General features: G+C 42.0%; 1 protein-coding gene across 1 annotated transcript in view; it reads left to right on the forward strand.

The window, feature by feature from the left end:
* Positions 1–11,028: 11,028 nt before the first annotated feature.
* Positions 11,029–26,801, forward strand: part of LOC143975987 (vomeronasal type-2 receptor 26-like) — a 49,970-nt gene continuing 34,197 nt past the window's right edge. Inside the window, exons 1-3 of the mRNA XM_077478516.1 lie at positions 11,029–11,198; positions 21,975–22,266; positions 22,627–22,801. Of these exons, the coding sequence (XP_077334642.1) occupies positions 11,029–11,198; positions 21,975–22,266; positions 22,627–22,801 (637 nt within the window). The remainder of the gene's footprint in view (positions 11,199–21,974; positions 22,267–22,626; positions 22,802–26,801) is intronic.

Below are 26,801 nucleotides of genomic sequence, written 5' to 3' on the forward strand. Positions count from 1 at the left end.
GGTCACACCCCCACTGTGCATGGCGCATGCGTGCGATCGCGAGCGCTCCACGCGTGCACGTCGGTGGCGCCGTGTTCCCCGGGAACACTGCTCGTCACCGATGCTGGTAAACAGCCATTGGCCGGCTGTTTACCCACGTGATCGGCTGTGATCCTTTCACAGCCGATCACTAAAATGTAAACAAACCGCAGTAACGAGATGCCCCTGGGTTCTCCTCCTCACACACCGATCGTGCGTGAGGAGGAGATTGTGGTAACATCTCATTACCGCTCACAGTGTACAACAATCACACTGATTACCCCCCCCCCCAATAAAGAGGACCTGTCACCACCCCTCATAGTACCTGTCACTCACAGTCCATCAGAGTACCTGTCACAGTCCATCAGAGTACCCGAGTACCTGTCACAGCCCATCCGAGTACCCGTCACAGTCCATCAGAGTACCCGAGTACCTGTCACGGTCCATCAGAGTACCCGAGTACCTGTCACAGCCCATCAGAGTACCCGAGTACCTGTCGCGGTCCATCAGAGTACCCGAGTACCTGTCACAGTCCATCTGAGTACCCGAATACCTGTCACGGTCCATCAGAGTACCCGAGTACCTGTCACGGTCCATCAGAGTACCCGAGTACCTGTCACAGCCCATCAGAGTACCCGAGTACCTGTCACAGCCCATCAGAGTACCCGATTACCTGTAACAGCCCATCAGAGTACCCGAGTACCTGTCCCAGCCCATCAGAGTACCCAAATACCTGTCCCAGTCCATCTGAGTACCCGAATACCTGTCACGGTCCATCAGAGTACCCGAGTACCTGTCACGGTCCATCAGAGTACCCGAGTACCTGTCACAGCCCATCAGAGTACCCGAGTACCTGTCACAGCCCATCAGAGTACCCGATTACCTGTAACAGCCCATCAGAGTACCCGAGTACCTGTCCCAGCCCATCAGAGTACCCAAATACCTGTCCCAGTCCATCTGAGTACCTTTCACAGTTCATCTGAGTACCTGTCACAATTCATCTGAGTACCCGAGTACCTGTCCCTGTCATGGTCCATCAGAGTACCCGAGTACCTGTCCCTGTCATGGTCCATCAGAGTACCCGAGTACCTGTCACGGTCCATCAGAGTACCCGAGTACCTGTCACAGCCCATGAGAGTACCCAAGTACCTGTCACAGCCCATCAGAGTACCCAAGTACCTGTCACCAGGTCATCAGAGTACCCGAGTACCTGTCACCAGGCCATCAGAGTACCAGAGTACCTGTCACCAGGCCATCAGAGTACCCGAGTACCTATCTACAGCCCATCAGAGTACCCGAGTACCTATTTGCAGCCCATGCCTCATAGATTATATGTTGGGGTGTTTTCTTTCCAAAATAGGGTCATTTTGTGGGTAATTTCACTGTCCTAGTGGTCCAGGACCTTCAAAAGTGTGATGGGTAGGAATGAAATGAGATGTGTCATTTATGCTCCTAGAACGCCTGAACGTACTACTTCAATGTTCGGCCTCTCTATGTGGCCAGGCTGTGTAAAAGTCCTACACATGTGGTATCGCCATACTCGGGAGGAGTAGCAGAATGTATTTTGGGGTGTAATTTTTGCTATATACATGCTATGTGTTAGAAATATCTTATAAATTGACAACTTTGTGTAAAAAGAAAATGCGTTTTCATTTTTTTCCACATATTCCAAAAACTTCTGGAAAAAAATTAACCATTCAAAAGACTCATTATGCCTCACAGATTATACGTTGGGGTGTTTGCTTTCCAAAATGGGGTCATTTTATGGGAAATTCCATTGTCCTGGTACTCCAGGGCCTTCAAAAGTGTAATAGGTGGTTGAGAAATGAGATGCGTCATTTTTGCTCGTAGAACGTCTGAAGGTACTACATCAATGTTGGTCCTCTGTATGTGACCAGGCTGTGTAAAAGTCCTACACATGTGGTATCGCCGTACTCAGGAAGAGTAGCAGAATGTATTTTGGGGCGTAATTTGTTGTATGCATATGCTGTGTGTGAGAAATAACCTGATAATATGACTATTTTGTAAAAAAAAAAAAAAAAAAAAAACAAATCTTAATTTTGCAAAGAATTGTGGGAAAAAAATGACAACTTAAAAAAACTCACCATGCTACTTACTTAATACCTTGGGATGTCTACTTTGTAAAAGGGGGTCATTTGGGGGGTATTTGCACTTTCCTGACTTGTTAGCGTCTCAAGAAATGAGGTACATCTGATGTACTGAAGGCCTGATCAGAAGTGATCAATTTTCAGTGATTGGCACCATAGTTTGTAGACTCTATAACTTTCACAAGGAACAAATAATATATACTAATGTGGGTTATTTTTACCAAAGATATGTAGCAGTATAAATTTTGACAAAAATGTATGAAGAAAAATTACTAATTAGCAAAAATGTATGACAGAAACAAAGAAAAAGGCATTTTTTTCACAAAATTTACGTTTTATTTTATTTATAACACAAAAAATAAAAAACCCACTAGTGATTAAATACCACTAAAAGAAAGCTCTATTTGTGTGGAAAAAAGGACTCAAGTTTCATATGGGTACAGTGTTGCATGACTGAGTAATTGTCATTCAAACTGTGAGAGCGCTGAAAGCTGAAAATTGGTCTGGTCAGGAAGGGGGTGTAAGTGCCGTGTATTGAGGTGGTTAAGCTCCTACTGGGTGAAACATGTTAGAAGGGGTTTTCCCATGGGTAGGAGACCAAGCTGAAGCTATTTTTTTTTCTAAGAAGAGCTCATTATATGCCGTGGCAGTGTGTGGGCATGCACCGTTTTGTAAATCTCCAAACAGGGGTCCTGATTTATGATTAAAGGGAATATTTACACAGCATGAATTTTCATTTATCTCACTGAATGCTGCAAACGAATGTGCTGACTTCACTCATCCAATTATGTGCTAGCAAAAAAAGAATTTTCTTCTTGTTTTTCATTCACATGATTTGGGTATTTTTTTTTTTTAAACCTGTTTCACTTTTTTCACCTGATTTACTAAGTTAGAGGAACAAAAATCATTTTGCAAGGTTACAGAGTTGAAAGGTTGGTAAGGTTGAATAAAGACAACAGTCCATCCAGTTCACCCTGAGTGGATGTGGGTGTATGAGTGTGTATGTATTTATGTCCCTACCATATCCCACATTGTCTCTGTATATTGCATTTGCTAAGATGTCCAAATAAGAGGTTTTTTTTTGTTTGTTTATTTAATTAAATGGACACTCTGTGCAGATTCCACCAACTGTGGAAGGGAGTTCCACATATTTACCACTCTAACACTAAATAATCCCTTACACAGTTTGTGATAGGTAATGCTAAACTAAGTTATATCACATTAAGTAAGTATTACATTTAAAATAAATATCAATGTCACCATAGCAGTTGTCGGGAAGGGTATACTAGTGGACAACATGGTTCCTCTAGATCAGTGGTTCCCAACTCCTGTCCTCAGGACCCACTAACAGGCCAGGTTTGCAAGATAACTGAAATACATCCCAGGTGATATCATTTGCTGCTCAGTGATTGCCGTATTCTAGTCTGCATCTCCCCCAAGGTAATACATGAAACCTGGCCTGCTAGTGGATCCTGATTACAAGAGTTGAAAACCACTGCTCTAGATGGACTTCTGAGCCTCTTCACAGAGTAATTCATGCTTCCTCTCATAAACATAGGAATTTGGCTAACATTTATGTGCATGCACACATGCATATGGGCACACACATAAGTGGGCCTGCACATGTGCAGCAGCATGATCACGTGCACTCGTGACAGATGTTGGAGTCATATCGGCTATTTCCACTGTGTCAGTGCTCAGTGCTGCTTTTTCTTTCAGCCTTCCCTGTGACCCTGTGATTCTGTATCCTGATTCCAGTTACTGACCTAGCTTGTCTGACCACTCTCTGAACTCTACCTGCACCAACCTTGACCTCTGCTTCTGTCTGTGTAAGAGAACTATTGGAATATGCCTGGCACGCACACATGCGCATGTGCCTGCTCACGGGCGACTGCAGATTCCTATAGGCACCAACGCACATGCTCGTGTGCGACAAATTGCCAGCACGCGTGGGAGCGCGTCCCTAGTCCCAATTGGCGCCAGACAGTCTATTTAAAGGGTGCCCTGACTCCTGATCAATGCTGACTGGTCTTCAGCTGTTTCCTGATACCCTGAGTCCTGCTGATATCCTGCTTGATACCTGTTGCTGAACTTGGCTTTCCTTGACCCTGCTTTTGGACGCTGTTAAATTTCTGACTACTGGTTCTTGATCCTGGCTTCCTATTGACCTTCCGTCTGCCTATTGCCTTGATACCTTGCTGCCCACCTGCTACTGAACCCGTCTATCCTAGTGACCTCGCTCCTGTTCCTTGCTCGGCTCAACGCTGTCATCCGAGTGTCTGCGATTGCGGTCCTGTGACCTACTGCGAGTTCCTGCTACAAGCCTGCCAGAAACTCTACATCGCCAGATGTTCCAGTTCCGCAGTACAAGCAGAGTGCCTCTTTAACCCCAGCTGAACTATGGTGCACAGCTGCCCTCTTGATCTGAGGGTTCTTCTGCCTTCCCAAAGTCATATCTCCTGCTGCAAGTTACCTGCAGGTACTCGTGTTCCTCCTGTTCCTCGGCTCCCTCTGTTTCATTCTCAGCGGGACCTGAGTTGGAGACTCATCTCAGTCTCCCTTCAGGTACGTGACAGTACCACTCAGCCAATGATGGACTCTGATAGGGAGGTCTCTCTATTGACAACCGCCTCCACAGCAAGCAGCTTGCTATGGGTGCACCCGAGCCGAGATGCAGCTCTGTGTGTCCATTCAGACACAGAGCCGTGGTTTGGCCCTGCCCCCTCTCTCCTCATTGACTCACTGACTTTAATTGACAGTAGTGAGAGCCAATGGTGCCTCACTGCTGTCTCAACCAATGAGGAGGAATAGTCCCAGGCAGCCAATACAGACGTGCAATATCACTGGATCAAGATGGGGCTCAGGTATTACGGGAGCTGAGGGGGGCTGCTTCAGTTTTTTTTTATCTTAAAGTGTATGTTACCCTAAAAAAAAAGTAATATATAGATTCTGTTCCCTTAAAGCATGCATAACAGCACAGTGCTTGTTCTGTGTGATTTAGCCCCCTGTATAACCTCAAAAACCTGGCTGATCCCGCCTGGTTATGCCTTCCCCTCTGTAAAGTGACCACGGTTTATCGTGGCTGCTGAGCACTGACACCATGGTCAGTTTACGTGCCTCTGTCATCTGCAGCCCTGCTCTGTCCTTCTCTGTCCTCCTCTCACCCTCCCCTCCCTGCCTGTCAGCTCGAGGCACTGTCCGTCCCTCCCCTCCTGCTTCTTCAAAAAGTATAATCTATTCACCCCACCCCCTCTGTTAGATAACAATACGTGCCCCAGTGTCTGAGCTATATAAAAAAAGATGCCGATTTGTACCTTATATCAGAGTGTCTCCTGGTGATCACGTGACCACTCGGCTCTCTCTCCTCCCCTCCTCCTCTCCTCCCCGGCGGACGTCAGGGGGAGTTCTTAAACCCTCCCACTATAGCTGTCAGCCAGGGAGAGGAGAGAGCCGAGGAGTCACGTGAGCGTCGGGAGACACTCCGATATAAAGGTACAAATCACCATCTTTTTTATATAGATCAAACATTGGGGCACATGTTATATAACAGAGGGGAAGGGATGAATAGATTATAATGGCTTAACAACCACTTTAATGCATAGAATGCAATAAAATAAGAAACCTTCTGCCTTTAGAAACTACTTTAACCACTTCCCGACCGCCGCACGACGATGTACGTCGACAGAATGGCACGGGCAGGCATATGGGCGTACATGTACGTCCCTTCCTTGCCGCGGGTCGGGGGCCCGATCGGGCCCCCGCCCGGTGCCTGCGGCGGTTGGTATTCGTACGGGAGCGATCCGGGATGAGGGGGCGGCCATTCATTCATGGCCACCCCCTCGCGATCGCTCCCGACGAATAGAAATCCTTTGTGACATCACTTCCTCTCCTGTAATGTAAACACAGGAGAGGAAGTGATGTAATCTCTCCTCCGTGTCGGTATTTTTCGTTCCGACACCGAGGAGAGAGGATCGGTGAGTTGCACCAACACGACACTTCACAGTAGAACATGCCAGGCACACTCACACCCCCCCCGATCACCCCCCCAATTACCCCTGCCCCCCAGTCACAGTGACACCAATGTCATTTTTTTTTTTTTTGCATTGGTGTCATTTGTGACTGTAATAACTGTTAGGGCAGTTAGGGTTAGCCCCCTTTAGTTCTAATGTACCCCCCTAACCCCCCCAATAAAGGTTTAACCCCGTGATCACCCCCCGTCGCCAGTGTCACTAAGGCTGGGTTCACATTGCAGCGGTTTATGAGAACGAATGTGATTCGCACCGCACTGCAGTGCAAATCACATCCGATCTCTGTGCGATTCGAGTTCAGCCATACAGATAGTATGGCTGAATTCGCATCGCACCCGCCGCACCCGCCGCAAATTCGCACGGGACCCTTTTTTTGGTCCACAGCAGAATCGGATCGCATGGGTGTTCACACCATGCGATCCGAGTTTGCAGATCGCACTGCGATATGCGAACTGATCTGGGGGTGTCATTAACATTTCACTGACTCTCCCAGCAGTTCGCATAGGGCAGTGTGAACTGCCGCCGGGAGGCATGCGTGGCGTGGCGTTCCCGCATCGCTCCAGTGTGAACCCAGCCTAATAAGCGATCATTTTTCTGATCGCTGTATTAGTGTCACAGGTGACGCTAGTTAGGCAGGTAGGTATTTAGGTTCGCCGCAGCTTTTTATAGCGCCAGGGACCCCCATATACTACCGCATAAAGCCCCCTGATTGCCCCCTAGTTAACCCTTTCACCAGTGATCACCATATAACTGTTACAGGTGACGCTGGTTGGTTAGATATTTTTTTATAGTTTCAGGGCACCCGCCATTTATTACCTAGTCTCACTAGTGTACCCCTAAATTTAGGGGTGTCTACTTTCCAAAATGGGGTAATTTGGGGGGGGTTTGTGCCATCTTGGCATTTTATGGCCTTCAAAACTGTAACACCTTTAGAAAGCCTGAAGGCGGTGCTTGGTTTTCGGGGCCCCGTACACGGCTAGGCTCCCAAAAAGTCCCACATATGTGGTATCCCCGTACTCAGGAGAATCAGCTACCCATGGCATGCGTGAGCAATATATCATTTAGTGACAACTTTGTGAAAAAAAAAAAAAAAAGTTTGTAATTTTCCCGCAACTTGTGGCAAAATATAAAATATTCCATGGACTCAACATGCCTCTCAGCAAATAGCTTGGGGTGTCTACTTTCTAAAATGGGGTCATTTGTGGGGGTTTTGTGCCATCTTGGCATTTTATGGCCTTCAAAACTGTAATAGGTAGTGAGGAGTGAAGTCAAATATTTACGCCCTTAGAAAACCTGAAGGCGGTCCTTGGTTTTCGGGGCCCCGTACGCGGCTAGGCTCCCAAAAAATCCCACACATGTGGTATCCCCGTACTCAGGAGAAGCAGCAGAATTTATTTTGGGGTGTCATTTCACATATGCCCATAGCATGTGTGAGCAATATATCATTTAGTGACAACTTTGTGAAAAAAAAATAAAAAAAAATTAAAGTTTGTAATTTTCCCGCAACTTGTGGCAAAATATAAATTATTCCATGGACTCAACATGCCTCTCAGCAAATAGCTTGGGGTGTCTACTTTCTAAAATGGGGTCATTTGTGGGGGTTTTGTGCCATCTTGGCATTTTATGGCCTTCAAAACTGTAATAGGTAGTGAGAAGTGAAATCAAAAATTTACGCCCTTAGAAAGCCTGAAGGCGGTGCTTGGTTTTCGGGGCCCCGTACGCGGCTAGGCTCCCAAAAAGTCCCACATATGTGGTATCCCCGTACTCAGGAGAAGTAGCAGAATTTATTTTGGGGTGTCATTTCACATATGCCCATAGCATGTGTGAGCAATATATCATTTAGTGACAACTTTGTGTAAAAAAAAAAAAAAAATTTTTTTTTGTCATTATTCAATCGCTTGAGGCAAAAAAATAAAATATTCAATGGGCTCAACATGCCACTTATCAATTTCCTTAGGGGGTCTACTTTCCAAAATGGGGTCATTTGGGGGGGTTTTGTACTGCCCTGCCATTTTAGCACCTCAAGAAATGAGATAGGCAGTCGTAAACTAAAAGCTGCGTAAATTCCAAAAAACGTACCTAAGGCCTCTTTCACACTAACGTCCCGTTCAGGCCCGCCTGTCAGTTTTTCAGGCGGACCTGAACGGGTGCTCCATAGAGCTCTATGGAGCGTCGGATGTCAGCGGTGACATGTCCGCTGACATCCGACCCGCTCCGATCCGAAAAAGTGTGACGGAGGAAAAAGCTATTTTTCCATCCGTCTGCGGATCGGATCGGGTGACGACGGGCACTGCGGTCCGTCGTCATCCGATCTCCCATAGGGGAGAGCGGCGCTGTGACAGGTCCGTCCCTGCGCAGTGTGCAGAGACGGAGCTGTCATCTCCCTGCTCAGCGGGGATCGGCGGAGTGATCCCCGCTGAGCAAACGGACATCCACGGGGCGGATCAGAACTGATCCGCCCCGTGTGAAAGGACCCTTAGTTTGTAGATGTGACAACTTTTGCGCAAACCAATAAATATACAATTATTGACTTTTTTTTTACCAAAGACATGTGGCTGAATACATTTTGGCCTAAATGTATGACTAAAATTGAGTTTATTGGATTTTTCTAATAACAAAAAGTAGAAAATATCATTTTTGTTCAAAATTTGCGGTCTTTTTACGTTTATATCGCAAAAAATAAAAATCGCAGAGGCAATCAAATACCATCAAAAGAAAGCTCTATTTGTGGGAAGAAAAGGACGCAAATTTTGTTTGGGTACAACATTGCATGACCGCGCAATTACCAGTCAAAGCAGCGCAGTGCCAAATTGTAAAAAGACCTCTGGTCATTTACCAGCAAAATGGTCCGGTCTGAAAGTGGTTAAGGGTGACTTGGGAGGTAGAATTCGGGACAAGCAATTTTCATAAGCAAGTTGATCCTCAGTAGACCAGTAGCTTCTAACAGAGTAGGTGCGTTCTTCAAAGCGTAAGTATTGTAGACCTTGTAGCAAGTAGTATATGAGAAATTACACAAGAGAAATACACAGACCCATCCTTCCTGTGATGTCACATCCACCCATGTGTGCACTCCTCACTGGCCCTGGAGACTTTCTGGTTCCTACCCATCCACAGTGACAGTCCACTGGCTTGGTCCTGCAGGAGAAGGCTGAGAGACGGTGTTCCCCTTACATGATCTGTTTTATCCTGCGAGTTTTTATGACCATTGATGAAAAAAATTGGACTTTAATACTGCTTTTTGTTGTAGTTAACCCTGCTCTGCCCTAAACCACAAGATGGCCCTAAAATACTAAACTGCAGCAATTAATGACACCCAAAAATAAGCCCTTGTACACACGGTCAGAAATTCCGATGGAGAAGGTCCGATCGGATTATATTGTCGGAAAATACGATCGTGTGTGGGCTCTATCGGACTTTTTCCATCGGTAATGCCGACGGAAAAAATTTGAGAGCAGGATCTCAAATTTTCCCACAACAAAATACGATCTGACTTTCTCCGAATGTTTGTAGAGAATTCCGATCGGACAAAGTGCCACACATGCTCAGATCAAAGTACGAGCACAATGCTATTGGCTACTAGGCTGAACGTAGTCCCGTCATAACGAAATAACGTCATCACATTCCGAACGATTGGATTTTCCGACAGCTTTGTCCCGATCGTGTGTATGCAACACCAGTTGCGGACAAAATCCGTCGGAGAAAATCTGAAGGATTTTGTGGTCGGAATTTCCGACCGTGTGTACAAGGGCTAACATGTTCTGTTGTGTGATGTGTGGTTTGTTTTGTTCTGAAATAATATTCGGACACATTTTTTCGTTATTCTGAGATTTGGATATATCCAAATACCCAAACTACAATATAAACAATATAAACAAATAAAAAAAATTCTACCGAATGCTCCGAATAACGTAACGAAATCCGTCCGAATTTCGAAAATTCGGCCTGAAATTTGAATCGAATTTTACATTAAACTCCGATCAAATTCTAACTACACATAATGCTGAAACCAAAGACTGTGTGTGTTTATTGGAGTACCATTTGGAAATAATCACTGTTTTTGTTAAGCCAAAGGTGATTTAAAGAGTCCTTGTAATCATTTGATTAAGTTTTTCTTTTGCTTGATCATTTTTGCTGCATTCAATTCGAAAACTGTATAATGTTTTAGTTTCTAACCAATTTAAAAATGTATCGATTTGAACTTTGCGAATCGCAAAAAAAAATTATCTGTAAATTCAAAGAAAATTTGAAAATTCCGAATACCAATTCCGAATACCAAATTCCGAATACCAATTCCGAATACCAATTCCAAATATGAATTGAATGAAAGGACCGAATTGAACTAAACAAAATAACTAGATTAACGGGTCAAAACGAAACAATTTTTTTTTGTCATGCACATATCTATTGTTTACAAACATCAGCTGGAGATTCCGGTGGCCACACTGGCCAAACATGCCCATTTTATTTTTTTTTTTTTTTTGCTGGTTCCATGAACTGCAAACAGGCTGGGGTTTGGGTCAAGTGAATTTTCAATCTGAATCCAGATTGAAAGGCATTTTAGGAAGTTTATTCCTAAACATATCTTGATAGATATGGTCTAGATCTAAGCCTGTATTTCTTTGTACGTGTTTATAAAATTAATATATAAAAAAATATTTTTAAGATGGTAATTTTCAAATGCTGCAATATTATTTTTTTCTCAGAGAGATGACGTGTCAAAACTAAAATAATTCCAACTAGTGTATATAGGTGGCAACCAAAAGTTCTAGATGAGGTACGGGCTGGGAGTCGGCAGAGCTGTCATCGTATTGGACATGAGTTGGGCTTCAGCTCTCACTCTTTGTACGATTACTTTACAAGCTTGTCACACAACGATGAAGAAAGCTTTCCCACCTTGTGAACTGACTTCCCTTTCTCCTGCTATAGAATATGAATATTATCAAGAAGGAGACGTCATTATCGGAGGGTTGTTTTCTGTGCACTTGAAAACTTCTGAGGACGATGCACATGGTGCTGTCTATAAAAAAATCACTATGTGCAAAGAGTAAGTTTTTTTTTTTTAACATATTTATTATTTGTTTTAACTTTATTGCACATAAACATTTTAATTTCAGAATACCTGTGGCTCTTTTACCTGTATCATATATATATATATATATATATATATATATATATATATATATATATATATATATATATATATATATATATACGTTTACTTGTACTTGTTCTTATCACTAAACACTGTAACGTTTGCTGTATTAATTTGCATACATTTTCTAAAGGTGATCATCCACACAAGCATGTCTATTTTTTTCCTAAATTCACAGTTTTTCTAATATAGTTTTTACAGTTAAATATATTTACTGGGCCTGTACTGTATGACTAAAACATCAATGTTAGATCCCGTAAAACTCTACCAAACTGTGCTAAATTTTATTTTTCTTTATTTTTTTTTTCTCTCTATTTGTTTAACCACTTCAGCCCCGGACCATTTGCCGGCCAAAGACCAGACCACTTTTTGCGATTCGGCACAGCGTCGTTTTAACTGACAATTTCGCGGTCGTGCGACGTGGCTCCCAAAAAAAATTGACGTCCTTTTCTTCCCTACAAATAGAGCTTTCTTTTGGTGGTATTTGGTCACCCCTGCGGTTTTTATTTTTTGCGCTATAAACAAAAATAGAGCGACAATTTTGAAAAAAAAACGCATTATTTTTTACTTTTTGTTATAATAAATATCCTCCAAAAATATATAAAAAAAACATTTTTTTTCTCTCAGTTTAGGCTGATACGTATTCTTCTACATATTTTTGGTAAAAAAAAATCACAATAAGCGATTATTGATTGGTTTGCGCAAAAGTTATAGCGTTTACAAAATAGGGATAGTTTTATAGCATTTTTATTAATATTTTTTAGTATTTTTTTTTACTAGTAATGGCGGCAATCAGCAATTTTTATTGTGACTGCGACATTATGGCGGACACATCGGACATTTTTGACACATTTTTGGGACCATTGTCATTTATACAGCAATCACTGCTATACAAATGCAGTGATTCCTGTGTAAATGACACTGGCAGTGAAGGGGTTAACCAGGGGGTGGCAGTGTAAGGGTTAAGTGTTCCTAGGGGTGTGTTACTAACTGTTGGGGGTTGGGCTTTCATTTAGTGAACACTGATCTCTGCTCCAATCACATGGAGCAGAGATCAGCGTCACTTGTTGCTAGGCAGAATAGGGAGATGCTGCTTACAACGGCATCTCTCCGTTCAGCCACCCCGTGAGTCGTTCGTGGGTATGCCCACGGCGATTGAGTTTGTTGGACCCACGACCAGACTCACAGGGGTCCCGACCAGCATGTGAGTGCACCGCCGGTGGCGCGCTCCCGATGGCAGGGCGGCATTAAAGATTGGATGTACCTGTATGCCAATATGCCGGCCCGTGCCATTCTGCTGACGTACAACGGCGTGCGCTGGTCGGGAACTGGTTAACTGGATGAACTTGTGTCTTTTTTCCACCAGATGAACTATGGAACTATGTACAATAATGCCCCGTACACACGAGCGGAATTTCCATCGGAAAAAGTGTGATGGGATCTCTCAGTCGGATATTCTGACCATGTGTACGCTCCATCCAACTTTTTCTGTCTGAATTTCCACCCGCAAAAGATTGAGAGCTTGTTTGTTTCTATTTTTCCGTCGGAAAAAGTTCCTATCGGAAATTCCGTTTGTCTGTATGCAATTCCGATGCGCAAAAGACCACGCACTCTCGGAAGCATTGAACGTCATATTCGCGGCTCGTGTAGTGTTGTACGTCACCGTGTTCTTGACGGTCGAAAGTTCAGAGAACTTTTGTGTGACTGTGTGTATGTCAAGCCAAGCTTGAGTGGAATTCCGTGGGAAAAACCTTCCAAGATTTTTCCAACGGAAATTCCGCTTGTGTGTACGTGCCATTAGAACAACTAGAGAAATAGAGAAATTCAAAGAAAAAAAATCCACTAAAAATGTATTTTACATTTTGCTTTTGTTTTTTTGTTATGAGTTGTCATTTATTTTAACTATACTGTATATGCTACATCTTATAAGGCTAATTTTTTTTTTTTTTTTATTACAGTTTTTGGTTTATTTCCTCTTTTCTTTATATAAGGCCTTGTAAAATGTTTTACATATTTTACAAAAAATGTAAGCCCTGGTGTAATTCTATGGTTGTGCTCTATTCATTTGAAACATCTCATGTTAATAGAATCTAGGGATAGCAGAACATAATCTGATTACAAAACCTTTATTATTTTTCTTGAATTTATTTTGTCAATACAGATCATTGTCATTGATTTAGAATTAATTTCAGAGTTAGGATTAGATACAGGTTTAAGTTCAGATTGGATACAGGTCATAATTAGGTTATAGTTAGAATTAGATGCAGGTCAGAGATGGGTTTATACATCAGGTCAGAGTTAGGAATTGATGCAGTTTAGAGTTAGGATCATATACAGGTTAGAGTTAGGATTAGAGTCAGGACATAGTTAGGATTAGAGGAAGGTTAGAGTTAGGATTAGAGGAAGGTTAGAGTTAGGATTAGAGGAAGGTTAGAGATAGAATTAGAGAAAGGTTAGAGATAGAATTAGAGGAAGGTTACAGTTAGGATTAGAGGAAGTTTAGAGTTAGAATTCAGAGGCAGGACAGCGTTACAAATCAGAGTCAGGACAGAGTTAGGATTAGAGGAATGTTAGAGTTAGGATTAGAGGAAGGTTCATGTTAGGATTAGAAGAAGGTTAGAGTTAGGATTAGAGGCAGGACAGAGTTAGAATTCAGAGGCAGGACCGCGTTAGAAATCAGAGTCAGGACAGAGTTAGGATTAGAGGAAGGTTTGAGTTAGGATTGGAAGAAGGTTAGAGTTATTATTGGAAGAAGGTTAGAGTTAGGATTGGAGGCAGGCTAGAGTTAGAATTCCGAGGCAGGACAGAGTTAGAATTCAGAGGCAAGACAAATTTAGGATTAGAGTCAAGGCAGAGTTAGGATTAGAGGAAGGTTAGGGTTAGGATTAAAGTCAGGACAGCGTTAGGATTAGAGTCAGGACAGCGTTAGGATTAGAGTCCGGACAGAGTTAGGATTAGAAGAAGATTAGAGTTAGAATTCAGAGGCAGAACAGAGTTAGAAATCAGAGTCAGGACAGAGTTAGGATTAAAGGAATGTTAGAGTTAGGATTAGAGGAAGGCTAGAGTTAGTATTAGAAGAAGGTTAGAGTTAGGATTAGAGGCAGGACAGAGCAAGGATTAGAAGATGGTAAGAATTAGGGTTATACACAGGTTAGAGTTAGGATTAGAGGCAGGACAGAGTTAGGATTAGCCCCCGTGCACACGGTCAGACATTCTGCCAACCAAATGCGTCGGATTTTGTCCGTCGGATTTTGTCCGTCGGATTGTGTCCGAAACTGTTGCATACACACGGCCGGACAAAGTTGTAAAAAAATCCGATCTTTCAGAACGTGATGACGTAATTTTGTTACGATGGGACTACGTTCAGGCTAGTAGCCAATAGCTTTGATGTAGGAATTAGATCTGAGCATGCGTGGCACTTTGTCCGATCGGAATTCTCTACACGTGATCAGAGTATGTCCTATCGGACCAGTTTGTCGGAAAATATTTCCAACAAGTTGAAAAATTTGGTCCGACGGATATTCCGACGAAAACAGTCTGATGCATACCACACACAGTCGGATTATCCGACAACACGGTCCGATAGGACACATTCCGACGGATTGTCCGACCGTGTGTACGGGGGCTTAGAGGAATGTTAGAGTTAGGATTAGAAGAAGGTTAATGTTATGATTGGAAGAAGGTTAGAGTTAGGATTGGAGGTAGGCTAGAGTTAGAATTCCGAGGCAGGACAGAGTTAGAATTCAGAGGCAGGACAAATTTAGGATTAGAGTCAGGGCAGAGTTAGGATTAGAGGAAGGTTAGAGTTGGGATTAGAGGAAGGTTAGAGTTAGGATTAGAGGAAGGTTAGAGTTAGGATTAGAAGAAGGTTAGGGTTAGGATTAGAGGCAGGACAGCGTTAGGATTAGAGTCAGGACAGAGTTAGAATTAGAGGAAAGTTAGAGTTAGAATTCAGAGGCAGGACAGAGTTAGATTTCAGAGGCAAGACAGATTTAGAGGAAGGTTAGAGGTAGGCTGCATTCACACCTGAGCGTATAGTTTTCAAGCAGAAAATCATGCAAATTCACCGCAATTTTGTGGCGTTTTTTTGCAGCGTTTTTACCGCAAAACGCGATTTGCTGCGATTTTGTGCAGGGCAAAAGGTCACCAATGTTAAAAGAAGAAATACCCCCAAATCTGCTCGATTCGAGCAACAAAAAAGGGTACAGAACTTGTTTGAGCTTCAGGCGTTCGGCTTCAGGCGACATGGAGTGGAGATGTGAACCATCTCCATTGAGAATAATTGATTTTTTCCCCTCTAGCATTTGGAGCTTCAGGCTTCAAGCTACAAAACGCTCAGGTGTGAATGGGGTCTTAGGATTGGAAGAAGGTTAGAGTTAAGATTGGAGGTGGGCTCGAGTTAGGATTAGAAGGAGGTTGTAGTTAGGATTAGAGGAAGGTTAAAGTTAGTATTAGAGGCAAGGCAGAGTTAGGATTAAAGAAAGGTTAGAGTTAGTATTAGAAAAAGGTTAGAGTTAGGATTAGGGGCAGGACAGAGCAAGGATTAGAAGAAGGTAAGAGTTAGGGTTATATACAGGTTAGAGTTAGGATTAGAGGCAGGACAGATTTAGGATTAGTGGAAGGTTAGAGTTAAGATTGGAAGAAGGTTAGAGTTAAGATTGGAGGCAGAACAAAGTTAGGATTAGAGGCAGGACAGGGTTAGAATTCAGAGACAGGACAGAGTTAGGATTAGAGGAAGGTTAGAATTAGAGGAACGTTAGAGTTAGGATTAGAGGAAGGTTAGAGTTAGGATTAGAGGAAGGTTAGAGTTAGGATTAGAGGAACGTTAGAGTTAGGATTAGAGGAAGGTTAGAGTTAGAATTAGAGGAACGTTAGAGTTAGGATTAGAGGAACGTTAGAGTTAGAATTATAGGAAGGTTAGAGTTAGGATTAGAGGAAGGTTAGAGTTAGGATTAGAGGAAGGTTAGAGTTAGGATTAGAGGAAGGTTAGAGTTAGGATTGGAGGAAGGTTAGAGTTGGGATTAGAGGAAGGTTAGAGTTGGGATTAGAGGAAGGTTAGAGTTAGGATTAGAGGAAGGTTAGAGTTAGGATTAGAGGAAGGTTAGAGTTAGGATTAGAGGAAGGTTAGAGTTAGGATTGGAGGCAGGATAGAGTTAGGATTAGATGCAAGACAAAGTGGGGTTTTATTTCTTGATCTTAAGCAGCGTGTATTCTGAATGGGAAACCACTGTATCCTACTAACTTCCTACATAAGGTAACTGTGAAATAGGATGTTACCTTCTCTCTCACACTGTTGTACATTTTCATTTGCATAGAAGCAATTGTGTAATTTATCCGGCTTTTTTATCTAGAAATGAATACATTTTAACCTCTTTTTGCATTTTACTTTGCTAGATTTAATATGTTTTACAAAATGTTTTCTAAATTAATTGAATCATATTCCAAATCTAAGGTTCAGGTTTTTTTTCTGTATAAAGAGTTTTACCCTTATTATTATTATTGTTATTATTAGTAGTAGTAGTAATAAGGGTAGTAGTTGTAATAGTATTAGTAAATACAAGCAGAAGATACCCAAGCTAAACCGCACAATTTGAAAATTAAAAAAAGATTTGATGCTCAGGCTGGGAGGTCCCCACTCCCCTGTTCCAACATCCAAAGCAGAAATTAAGATGGAAACTTGATAACTTTGGTGATATCGTTTATTTGGCTACATCATATACACAGGATCAATGCTGACATGTTTCAGCTATTACAGCCTTACTCATAGCCATGAATCCAGTTTCCGGCTTCATTTCTGCTTTTAATAGTATATTAATAGTAGTAGCATTAGTGGGTGAAAATAAGACAATTTCACTTTGCCAATGGAATTGTACCTGCTATTCTGTTCTTATAATCCGCTAGTTTGTCACATCACCAACAACTTTTCAGGAAATGCCTGCACAGAAGACTTTTAAAAGACTGTAAGTCCTGGATAAAGAGGCAGACTAAGGCCGCGTACACACGGGCGGATTGTATGGCCTACTTAGTCCGTCATACAATCCGACGGACAGTCCGTCAAACTTTCGAATGAACGGACTTGACCACACACGGATGCACAAACAGTCCGTCGAAAGCTTGCTAGATGACGTGTACAGCACGTACGACGGGACTAGAAATAGGAAGTCCAATACACAGCAAAGCACCCTTCCGCCGTGTAAATCCTTTCTGAGCATGCGCCATTCTTAGTCCATCGAACTAGCCTACTCACGAGCGGATTGTCCGCTGAAACCAAAGTATGACGGACAATATTACGGAAATTCCGAAATACTTAGTATGCCAGACTGCACGCTGAAAAAGTCAGCTGAAGCCCACACACGAGCGGACTGTCCGCTGAAATGTGTTTCGCGGACTAAGTAGGCCATACAGTCCGCCCGTGTGTACGCGGCTTAACAGGATTGGTACCCATCAAAGCAAACTGCTAGATCAATGATTGGAAAACCCAATGACCTCTGCTTTTGCTATTGTTATAATGTAAGATGTCACCTTCTCTTCCCTCTCATACTGTTGTACATTTTCATATGCACAGAAGCAATTATGTCATTTATATTACCTTTCTGTGTAGAAATGTTAAATTCATTTTAACCTCCTTTAGTATTTTACTTTGCTAGTTTTAATCTTTTTTACAAAATGTTTTCTAAATTAATTGAACCATATTCCATATCTAAGGTTCAGTTTTTTTTATAAAGAATTTTACCCTTATTATTATTATTATTATTATTATTATTAATATTGTTAATATTATTATTATTATTATTAGTAGTAGTAGTAGTAGTAGTAGTAGTAGTAGTAGTACTAATAGTAGTAGTAATAGTATCAGTAAATGCAGGTAGAATCGCACAATTGAAAAATACTTGCTGAGATTCAGTGCTCAGGCTGGGCGATCTCCACTCCCCTGTTCAAACATCCAAAGCAGAAATTAAGCCGGCAGCTCGATATCTCCTTGGTGTTATCCTTTATTTGGACACATCATATACACAGGATCAATAAAGAAGAGAGGAATTGATTGCACACTTGAATCCAAAGTTTTCTTTTATTGTCATAAGCCATAAACTTTCAAGAATGTATAGTTGATGCGTTTCACACAAAAGAACCGTGCTTGTTCCAAACCAAGATCGATGCTGACATGTTTCGGCTATTACAGCCTAATGCCCCGTACACACGAGCGGAATTTCCATTGGAAAAATCTTGGATGGTTTTTCCAACGGAATTCCACTCAAGCTTGGCTTGCATACACACGGTCACACAAAGGCTCTCTGAACTTTTCGACCGTCAAGAACGCGGTGATGTTAAAACACTATGACGAGCCGAGAAAACAAAGTTCAATGCTTCCAAGCATGCGTCAAATTGTTTCCGAGCATGCGTGTTTTTTTGCGCATTGGAATAGCATACAGACGAAAGGAATTGTCGATAAGAACTTTTTCCGATGGAAAAATAGAGAACCTGCTCTCAATCTTTTGCTGGTCCGATGGAGCATATACATGGTCGGAATTTCCGACCAAAAGCTCACATCGGAATTTTGCTGGCGGAATTTTCGATCACGTGTACGGGGCATTACTCATAGCCATGAATCGAGTTTCCGGCTTAACTTCTGCTTTTAATAGTATTAGTAGTAGTAGTAATAGCAATAGTAGTCATCATAATAGTAGTAGTAGTAGTAGTAGTAGTAGTGGGTGAAAATAAGAACATTTCACTTTGCCCATGGTATTTTACCTGACATTCTGTTCTTATAATCTGCAAGTTTGTCACACTACTAAATGATTGTAAGTCCTGGATAAAGAGGCAGAATAACAGGATTGGTAGCCATGTAAGCAAACTTCTAGATCAAAGATCGGACAACCCAATCATCTCTGCTTTTGTTATTGTTAATATGTAGGATGTTACCTACCCTCTGTAACCCTGTATGGTTGTACATTTTCAGTTGCACAGAAACAATTATGTCATTTATATTACATTTATGTATAGGAATTTTAAATTAATTTGAATTTCCTTTGCTACATTACATTTTTTTTTTACAAAGTGTTTTGAAAATTAATTCTGCCATTATCCATATATAAGGTTCAGTTTTTAACAATACCATTATTATTATTACTACTAATATTAATATTTTCATTATCATTATTATTATTATTATCACTATTAGTAGTAGTAATATGGTAGTAGTAATTGTATTAGTAGTAGTGGCAGTAGTAGTAGTGAGTAAAACTAAGAAAATGTCACTTTGTCCAGGGAATTCCACCTGATATTCTAATGCCCCGTACACACGAGCGGAATCTCCGTCAGAAAAATCTTGGATGATTTTTGAGACGGAAATCAGCTCAAGCTTGGCTTGCATACACACGGTCACACAAAAGTTCTCTGAACTTTCGACCATCAAGAACGCGGTGACGTAAAACACTACGACGAGCCGAGAAAATGAAGTTCAATGCTTTTCCGTATTTTCCAGAAGCTCACATCGGTCATTTGCTGGTGGCATTTCCGATCATGTGTATGCGGCATTATCCTATAATCTGCAAGTTTTTCACACCATCAAGAACTTTATATTTTCATAGAATCCCTGCGCAGAGGATGTTTGAAGGATTTTAAGTCCTGGGTGAAGAGGTAGACAAAAGCCTCGTACCAACGCTTTGATTTTCGGACAACAGAATGTCCGATTTTTGTGGCATGCTAGCCTCATGTTGAAAGTGAAGAGGTTACTTACAATACGAGAATTTTAATTTGCCAGAATACAACGTCAGAAGTGACGAAACGCGTTGAAAGGTTTCGTATGTATTCTTTCGGTTCTGTGCAGGCGTAGTCTTGCTCTTACGAAAACCGTACTAATGAAAATGAAAATCAGACATTGAGTTCACATCCGACAAAAATTTTATAGTCTGCACATCCAGCTTTTGTCTGGCGAAATCTGCTGTCGAAAGCACCGTACTAACGGTAAGATTTGGGGACGGTCGGTCGTCGTAACACAATTGACGTCCGGAAATCAAAGCCTATGTACGAGCCTTAAGGCCCCATACACACTGTTCGATTTTCTGCAGATTTTTGTCTTCAGATTTACCAAAGCCATGTAGTGCAAAGGCCTGCCTGATTGCATACAAATTGAAACCCTTAAGGTTTGACCCCATGTTATATGGTTTTCGTAAATCTGAAGACAAAAATCTACAGAAAATCTAATAGTGTGTATGGGGTCTAACAGGATTGGTACTCATAAAAGCAAACTGCTAGATCAATGATTGAACAACCTTATCTTCTATGCTTTTGTTATTGTTAATATTCTTATTGCTATGAGAATTATTATTTTATTAACCACTTGCCGAGCCCCTCCTGTAAATATACGTCGGCATTTTGAAGAGGGATATCTCGGTAATGGCAGCAGCTGCTGCCACAACTGAGATATCCATCTTTACAGAAGGCGGTAATGTTTACGATAATAGTGGTCTCCGCAGCTAATTTGCCATGAGATCACCGTTATCAGTGGCGGGAGAGGTGCCACCCCCCTCTTGCCGCTCTCCCATGCCCTCCGACGCTTACCGGAGCCGTCGGTAGCGGAGGAGGCGATCGGGACCTCTCATGTCCTGGGTATGGAGAAGAGTGAGGCTAAGATGGCCCCCACCCGTCTCCATACCATAGGAGGGCGGAAGCAACGTCAAAGCGTCACTTTCGCCCATACCTCTTAAAGGAACATTTTGTTGTTGTCATTTTTTCAAATTAAATTTATTTATTTATTTATTTATCTGCATTTTAGTCCAAATATGAGATTTGAGGACTTTTTGACCCCAGATCTCATATTTAAGAGGACCTGCCATGCTTTTTTCTATTACAAGGGATGTTATAATTTTACAAATGTTTTCTAAATTAATTGAACCTTGTAATAGGAATAAAAGTGACCCATTTTTTTAAAAAAAACTGTGAAAAAATAAATAAAATAAAGTAAAATAAAGAAGAAAAAACGTTTTATAATGCCCCCTCGTCCCGACGAGCTCGCGCGCAGAAGCGAGCGCATACGCGACTAGAGCCCGCATATGAAAACGGTGGTCAAACCTTGTAAGGTATCGCCGCGATCGGTAGAGCAAGAGCAATAATTCTAGCTATAGACCTCCTCTGTAATGCAAAACATGCAACCTGTAGAATTTTTTAAGCTCCACCTATGAAGATTTTTGAGGGTAAAAGTTTGACGCCATTCCACGAGCGGGCGCAATTTTGAAGTGTGACATGTTGGGTACCAATTTACTCGGCGTAACATATTATCTTTCACAATATAACAAGAAAAATGGACTACATTTACTGTTGTCCTATTTTTTATTTTAAAAAAATGCATTTTTTCCAAAAAAAGGGCGCTTGTAAGACCGCTGCGCAAATACAGTGTGAAAATAAGTATTGCAATGGCCGCCATTTTATTCTCTAGGGTGTTAGAAAAAAAAAAACAATATATAATTTTTGGGTGGTTCTAAGTAATTTTCTAGCAAAAAAAACTGTTTTAAACATGTAAACACCTAAATTCCAAAACGAGGCTGGTCCTTAAGTGGTTAAAATGTATTTAAACTAGTTAAATCATTACCTACCTATTTAAAACTTTGGATGACTCACATTTGAATGTTTGCTATTAAAGTGAAAATGTACATCCTTATCAATTTACAGCATCTGCGTGGTGGAATACAGAAGTCTCTTGGCTTTTATATTTGCTATCGAGGAGATCAACGAGGACTCCAATCTTCTGCCCAACATTACTCTGGGATATCACATCTACGACACATGTGCAGATCCGAAAAAATCAATCAAATACGCCTTCATAATCATGTCAGGTTACCAGAGAGAGGTTCCTAATTATTCCTGCACAGGACGCGGTGATGTTGCTGGTTTTGTTGGTAACACTGGCTTTTCCACAACTGTTGTACTGGCCCAAATACTAAGTCTGTACAGGTTTACCCAGGTCAGTGCCATCAGTGGTCCTGTCTGTGCATAGCAAAATATGTAGCAATGATGATTCTGTAAACATGCAGTTCAACTATCAGGGCTGTATATTCCCAAACATCTCTAGGGGAATAAAAAAAAAAAAAAAAAAAAAAATATATATATATATATATATATGTGTGTGTTGGAAAAAGTCTACCCCTTTACAAAGATGCCTTTATCAACAAGATTGCCCTAAAAAATACCACAAGATCTGGTCCAAGTGGCTAGCAGAGCCCTCAACATCTTCTGAAGTGCCCTCAGGTTAAATTGTTATATTTCATAAATATTGCTTTATCAAATGTCATGTTATGGGTATGCCTGATTTACTTATTTTCAGACTGTACACGTAACATCACGCGTTAGCAGCAGCTTGTCTGACGTAGTTGCCCCTGGTAACCTGGAAAGTTGGGGAGAGGATGTCCAAGATCGAACTTTTTTGGATCATCATTTAATAGTTCCACCCTTTTGCTTGTTTGACTCTTTGCCGCTGGCAGAAGAGTCTACGCATTCTGGTAAGCGTGTTCACTCTCCCCTCTGGGTGGTGGATGCATATTCCCTGGTGACTCCTTTAGTGGACAGTGGTTAATCTCTCTTCCTGTAGAATTTATTCCACTTTTTCTATTTGGACTGTTTTGATACAAATTTCCATATGTGGAGTTTTCCATTTTTATTTGAAACACCTATGCACTTTATCAAATGTATGTGGTAAAATTACCTCTAAGCCCCTGTACACACGGTCAGAGATTTCGACAACCAAATCCGTCGGATTTTGTCCGTCGGATTTTGTCCGAAACTGTTGCATACACACGGTCGGACAAAGTTGTCGAAAAATCCGATCGTTCAGAACGTGATGACGTAATTTCGTTACGATGGGACTACGTTCAGGCTAGTAGCCAATAGCTTTGATGTAGGAATTTGATCTGAGCGTGCGTGGCACTTTGTCCGATCAAAATTCTCTACACATGATCGGAGTATGTCCTATCGGACCAGTTTGTCGGAAAATATTTCCAACAAGTTGGAAAATTGGGTCCGACGGATATTCCGACGGAAACAGTCCGATGCATACCACACACAGTCGGATTATCCGACAAACTGGTCCGATAGGACACATTCCGTCGCAATCTCCGACCGTGTGTACAAGGGCTTACACAATTGAGTATATATTTATTAATCTGCCCCGGACCAATTTGCAGCCAAAGGACCAAGCCCTTTTTGCAATTCGCAAACTGAGAATTGCGCAGTTGTGTGACGTGGCTCCCCAAAAAAACAAAATTGGCGTCCTTTTTTTCCCACAAATAGAGCTTTCTTTTGGCGGTATTTGATCACCTCTGCGGTTTTTATTTTTTGAAAAAGATGCTAGATTTTTTACTTTTTGCTATAATAAATATCCCCAAAAAATATATAAAAATTTTTTTTCCCCTCAGTTTAGGCCAATACGTATTCTTCTACATATTTTTGGTTTGCATAAAAGTTATACCGTTTACAAAATAGGGGATAGTTTTATAGCATATTTATTAATATTTTTTTTTACTAGTAATGGCGGCGATCAGTGATTTTTATTGTTACTGCGACATTATGGCGGACACATCGGACATTTTTGACAAATTTTTGGGACCATTGTCATTTATACAGCAATCAGTGCTATTTAAATGCACTGATTCCTGTGTAAATGACACTGGCAGTGAAGGAGTTAACGGCTAGGGGGCAGTGTAGGTTTTATGTATGACGTTATGTTTTTTTTTATTGTAGGGGGGCGTGGCCTGGCATGTGACGTCACTGATCGTCTTTCCCTATAAAAGGGAACAGACGATCGGTGACAGCCACAGTAGGAAGCACGGGGAGAGGTTTGTTTACACAGACCTCTCCTCGTTCTTCAGCTCTGTGACCCGATCGTGGGACACCAGCGGCGATCGGGTCTGCTGGTCCCTCGGCCACGGTCACGGAGCTCAGGACCAGGTCGGGAGCGGCGCGCTCCCGACCCACGGCTGGGCACTTAAAAAGCAACGTACAGGTACGTGCTTGTGCCCAGCCGTGCCATTCTGCCAACGTATATGTGCAGGAGGTGGTCCTTAAGTGGTTAATTGCACACTGCATTTTTTATGCTTGCTTTGCACATTCATTAGGAGAAATTGCCAGTTTGGGATAGTGCTCACATTTCAGTCCCTCCCCCCAGACACGGAGCCTAGTGAGCATAGCAGGTGACAGCTGGTATGGGGCATGAGGATCTCAAAATAATATACATTTTAATGCTTTAAGGGAATTTACTACTGCAGCTTCCACTAGAGTAGAGGGATTATTAGGGTCTGGGTTCAGCCAACAGGCAGCCATGACCAGTTGGGTGGCTAGGAAATATTTATAAAAATCAGGAAATGCCAGGCCCCCATGAGAAGCAGGGTGCAGTAACATGAACCACTTATACCTGGGGGTTGGGGTCCCCATAAAAAGGAGAAAAGCTTATTTAATAGGGTAAAAAATGATTTAGGGATCCATTGTGGGGAGTGGTGAAATAAATAGATACATTTTGGTAAAAATTTTATTTTTAGCAAGTTGATATGCCCTAAAAGGAAAAAGGGTAAAGACTCCTACGCCTTCAGCTTTAGCCTGATCTCTTGCAGAACCAGAGACAGATTCAGGGATATAAAATTAGAAGCCTGTCTGGAGATCATCACCCCCAGGTATCTGAAACTCTTGACCCATTGTAAAGGTATATCTGAGGGAGCATTGGTGCGAGCTGCAGGATTTATGAAGAACAGCAGGGACTTAGCGCAGTTAACTTTGAGGCACGTAACAGTGAAAAAAAGAGTTGAGCACCTGGAGGGCCCCTTGGAGGGATGGGCCAAGGTCGAAATAGCAGAAGGTCGTCCATGTACAGGGCCACCCTCTCCTCCAGCCAACCAACATGCCATCCTTTGATGTGCCTCTGCTACAGGTTTTATAGCGATGGAAAATAAGGCTGGAGAGAGAGGGCAGCCCTGCCTGGTACCCCTGGACAAGGGAAAGGGTTGTGACAGGCATCCCCCCAGTTTAACAGCAGATGTAGGGATCTTGTACAGTACTCCTAACCATTCGATGAAAACCAGGGGGAACCTCATTCTACAGAGGATCTCCCAAAGAAAGGCCATTCCATGGTGCCTTCTCGATGTCCAGTGAGGCCACCACCCTGGAGCCCATGTTCGTGTGCTATGTATGTATATTGGTAAGCAGTCTTCTCAAGTTAATGTCACGGATCATGGATCTGGTGGACAGATTACTGGGAGGAGCTGGGGAAGACCCGCCTGTCATGGTGCATGTTGGCATCAATGACAAAGTCAGAGACAGATGGAGTGTCCTAAAGAATGATTTTAGGGACTTGGGAGCTAAATTGAGGAAAATGACCTCCAAGGTAGTATTCTCAGGAATACTGCTGGTACATTGAGCCACACCATAAAGGCAGAGTGAGATTAGGGAAGTAAACAAGTGGCTGAAGAGCTGGAGGGTTTGGGTTCCTGGAGGACTGAGCCAACTTCTCAGTCAATTATCGGTACTATAGAAGGGACAGACTGCACCTCAATGAGGAGGGTGCAGATCAGCTGGGAGTAAAGATGGCCAAAAGTTTAGAGGGGTTTTTAATCTAGGCGATGGGGGAGAGGGCCCAGTGGTAGAGATAGTCAGTGCGGAACATATTCCAGAGGGTAGTATTGGGGGCATTAGTGGTAGGTTGACTAAAGCACATAAACCCAAGGTAAGTATAGTATCAGTCCTAGTTGCAATCTTGGAACACCCAATAAGAGGATACTATGAGACCGGTCTAGACTATGTGGCATGTTCACCAATGCCAGGAGCCTGGTGGACAAGATGGGGGAACTAGAGATACTGTTGTACAAGGAATATTTGGATTCAACAGCTCTCATGATTGGCTGGCAACCATTCAAGGGTTTGCTTTAAGAGCATTATAAATAAGGGCATTAGCCAATGCATCCCATTGGGTAATAAATTTAAAAGAGCGAACAAAAGTCCTGGATGGCTTAATTCAAATGTTAAAATGCATATAAAGGAAAGGAGAAGGCCTTCAAAAAATAAAAGCTTGAGGCATCATCATCAGCATTCCGACTTTATAAAGAATGCAACAAGAAATGGAAGGGTGCAATTAGGGCAGCTAAGTTAGAACACAAAAGACACATAGCTGAGGAGAGCAAAAAAAAATCCCAAGAAATTCTTTAAGTATGTAAACAATAAAAAAGTGAGGACAGACCATATTGGTCGTATAAAGAATGAGGAAGGACTTTTGGTTATAAAGGATGGGGAGATGGCAAATGTATTGAATTTATTTTTCTCCTCAGTCTTCACAAGGGAATCAGGGGGCTTCAGTAACCAAAACTGCAGTGTTTATCCTTAAGACAAATCACAGGAATCACCTCCATGGTTAACAGAGGACAGAATTAAAATTAGACTTGGGAAACTTAACATTATTAAATCACTGGGGCCAGATGGCTTGCTTCCAATGGTACTTATGGAACTCAGTCAAGTAATTGC

This window comes from Lithobates pipiens, unplaced genomic scaffold, assembly GCF_037356315.1.
Source record: "Lithobates pipiens isolate NorthernLeopardFrog02 unplaced genomic scaffold, aLitPip1_a1.2 Scaffold_13, whole genome shotgun sequence".
Lineage (NCBI taxonomy): Eukaryota > Metazoa > Chordata > Amphibia > Anura > Ranidae > Lithobates > Lithobates pipiens.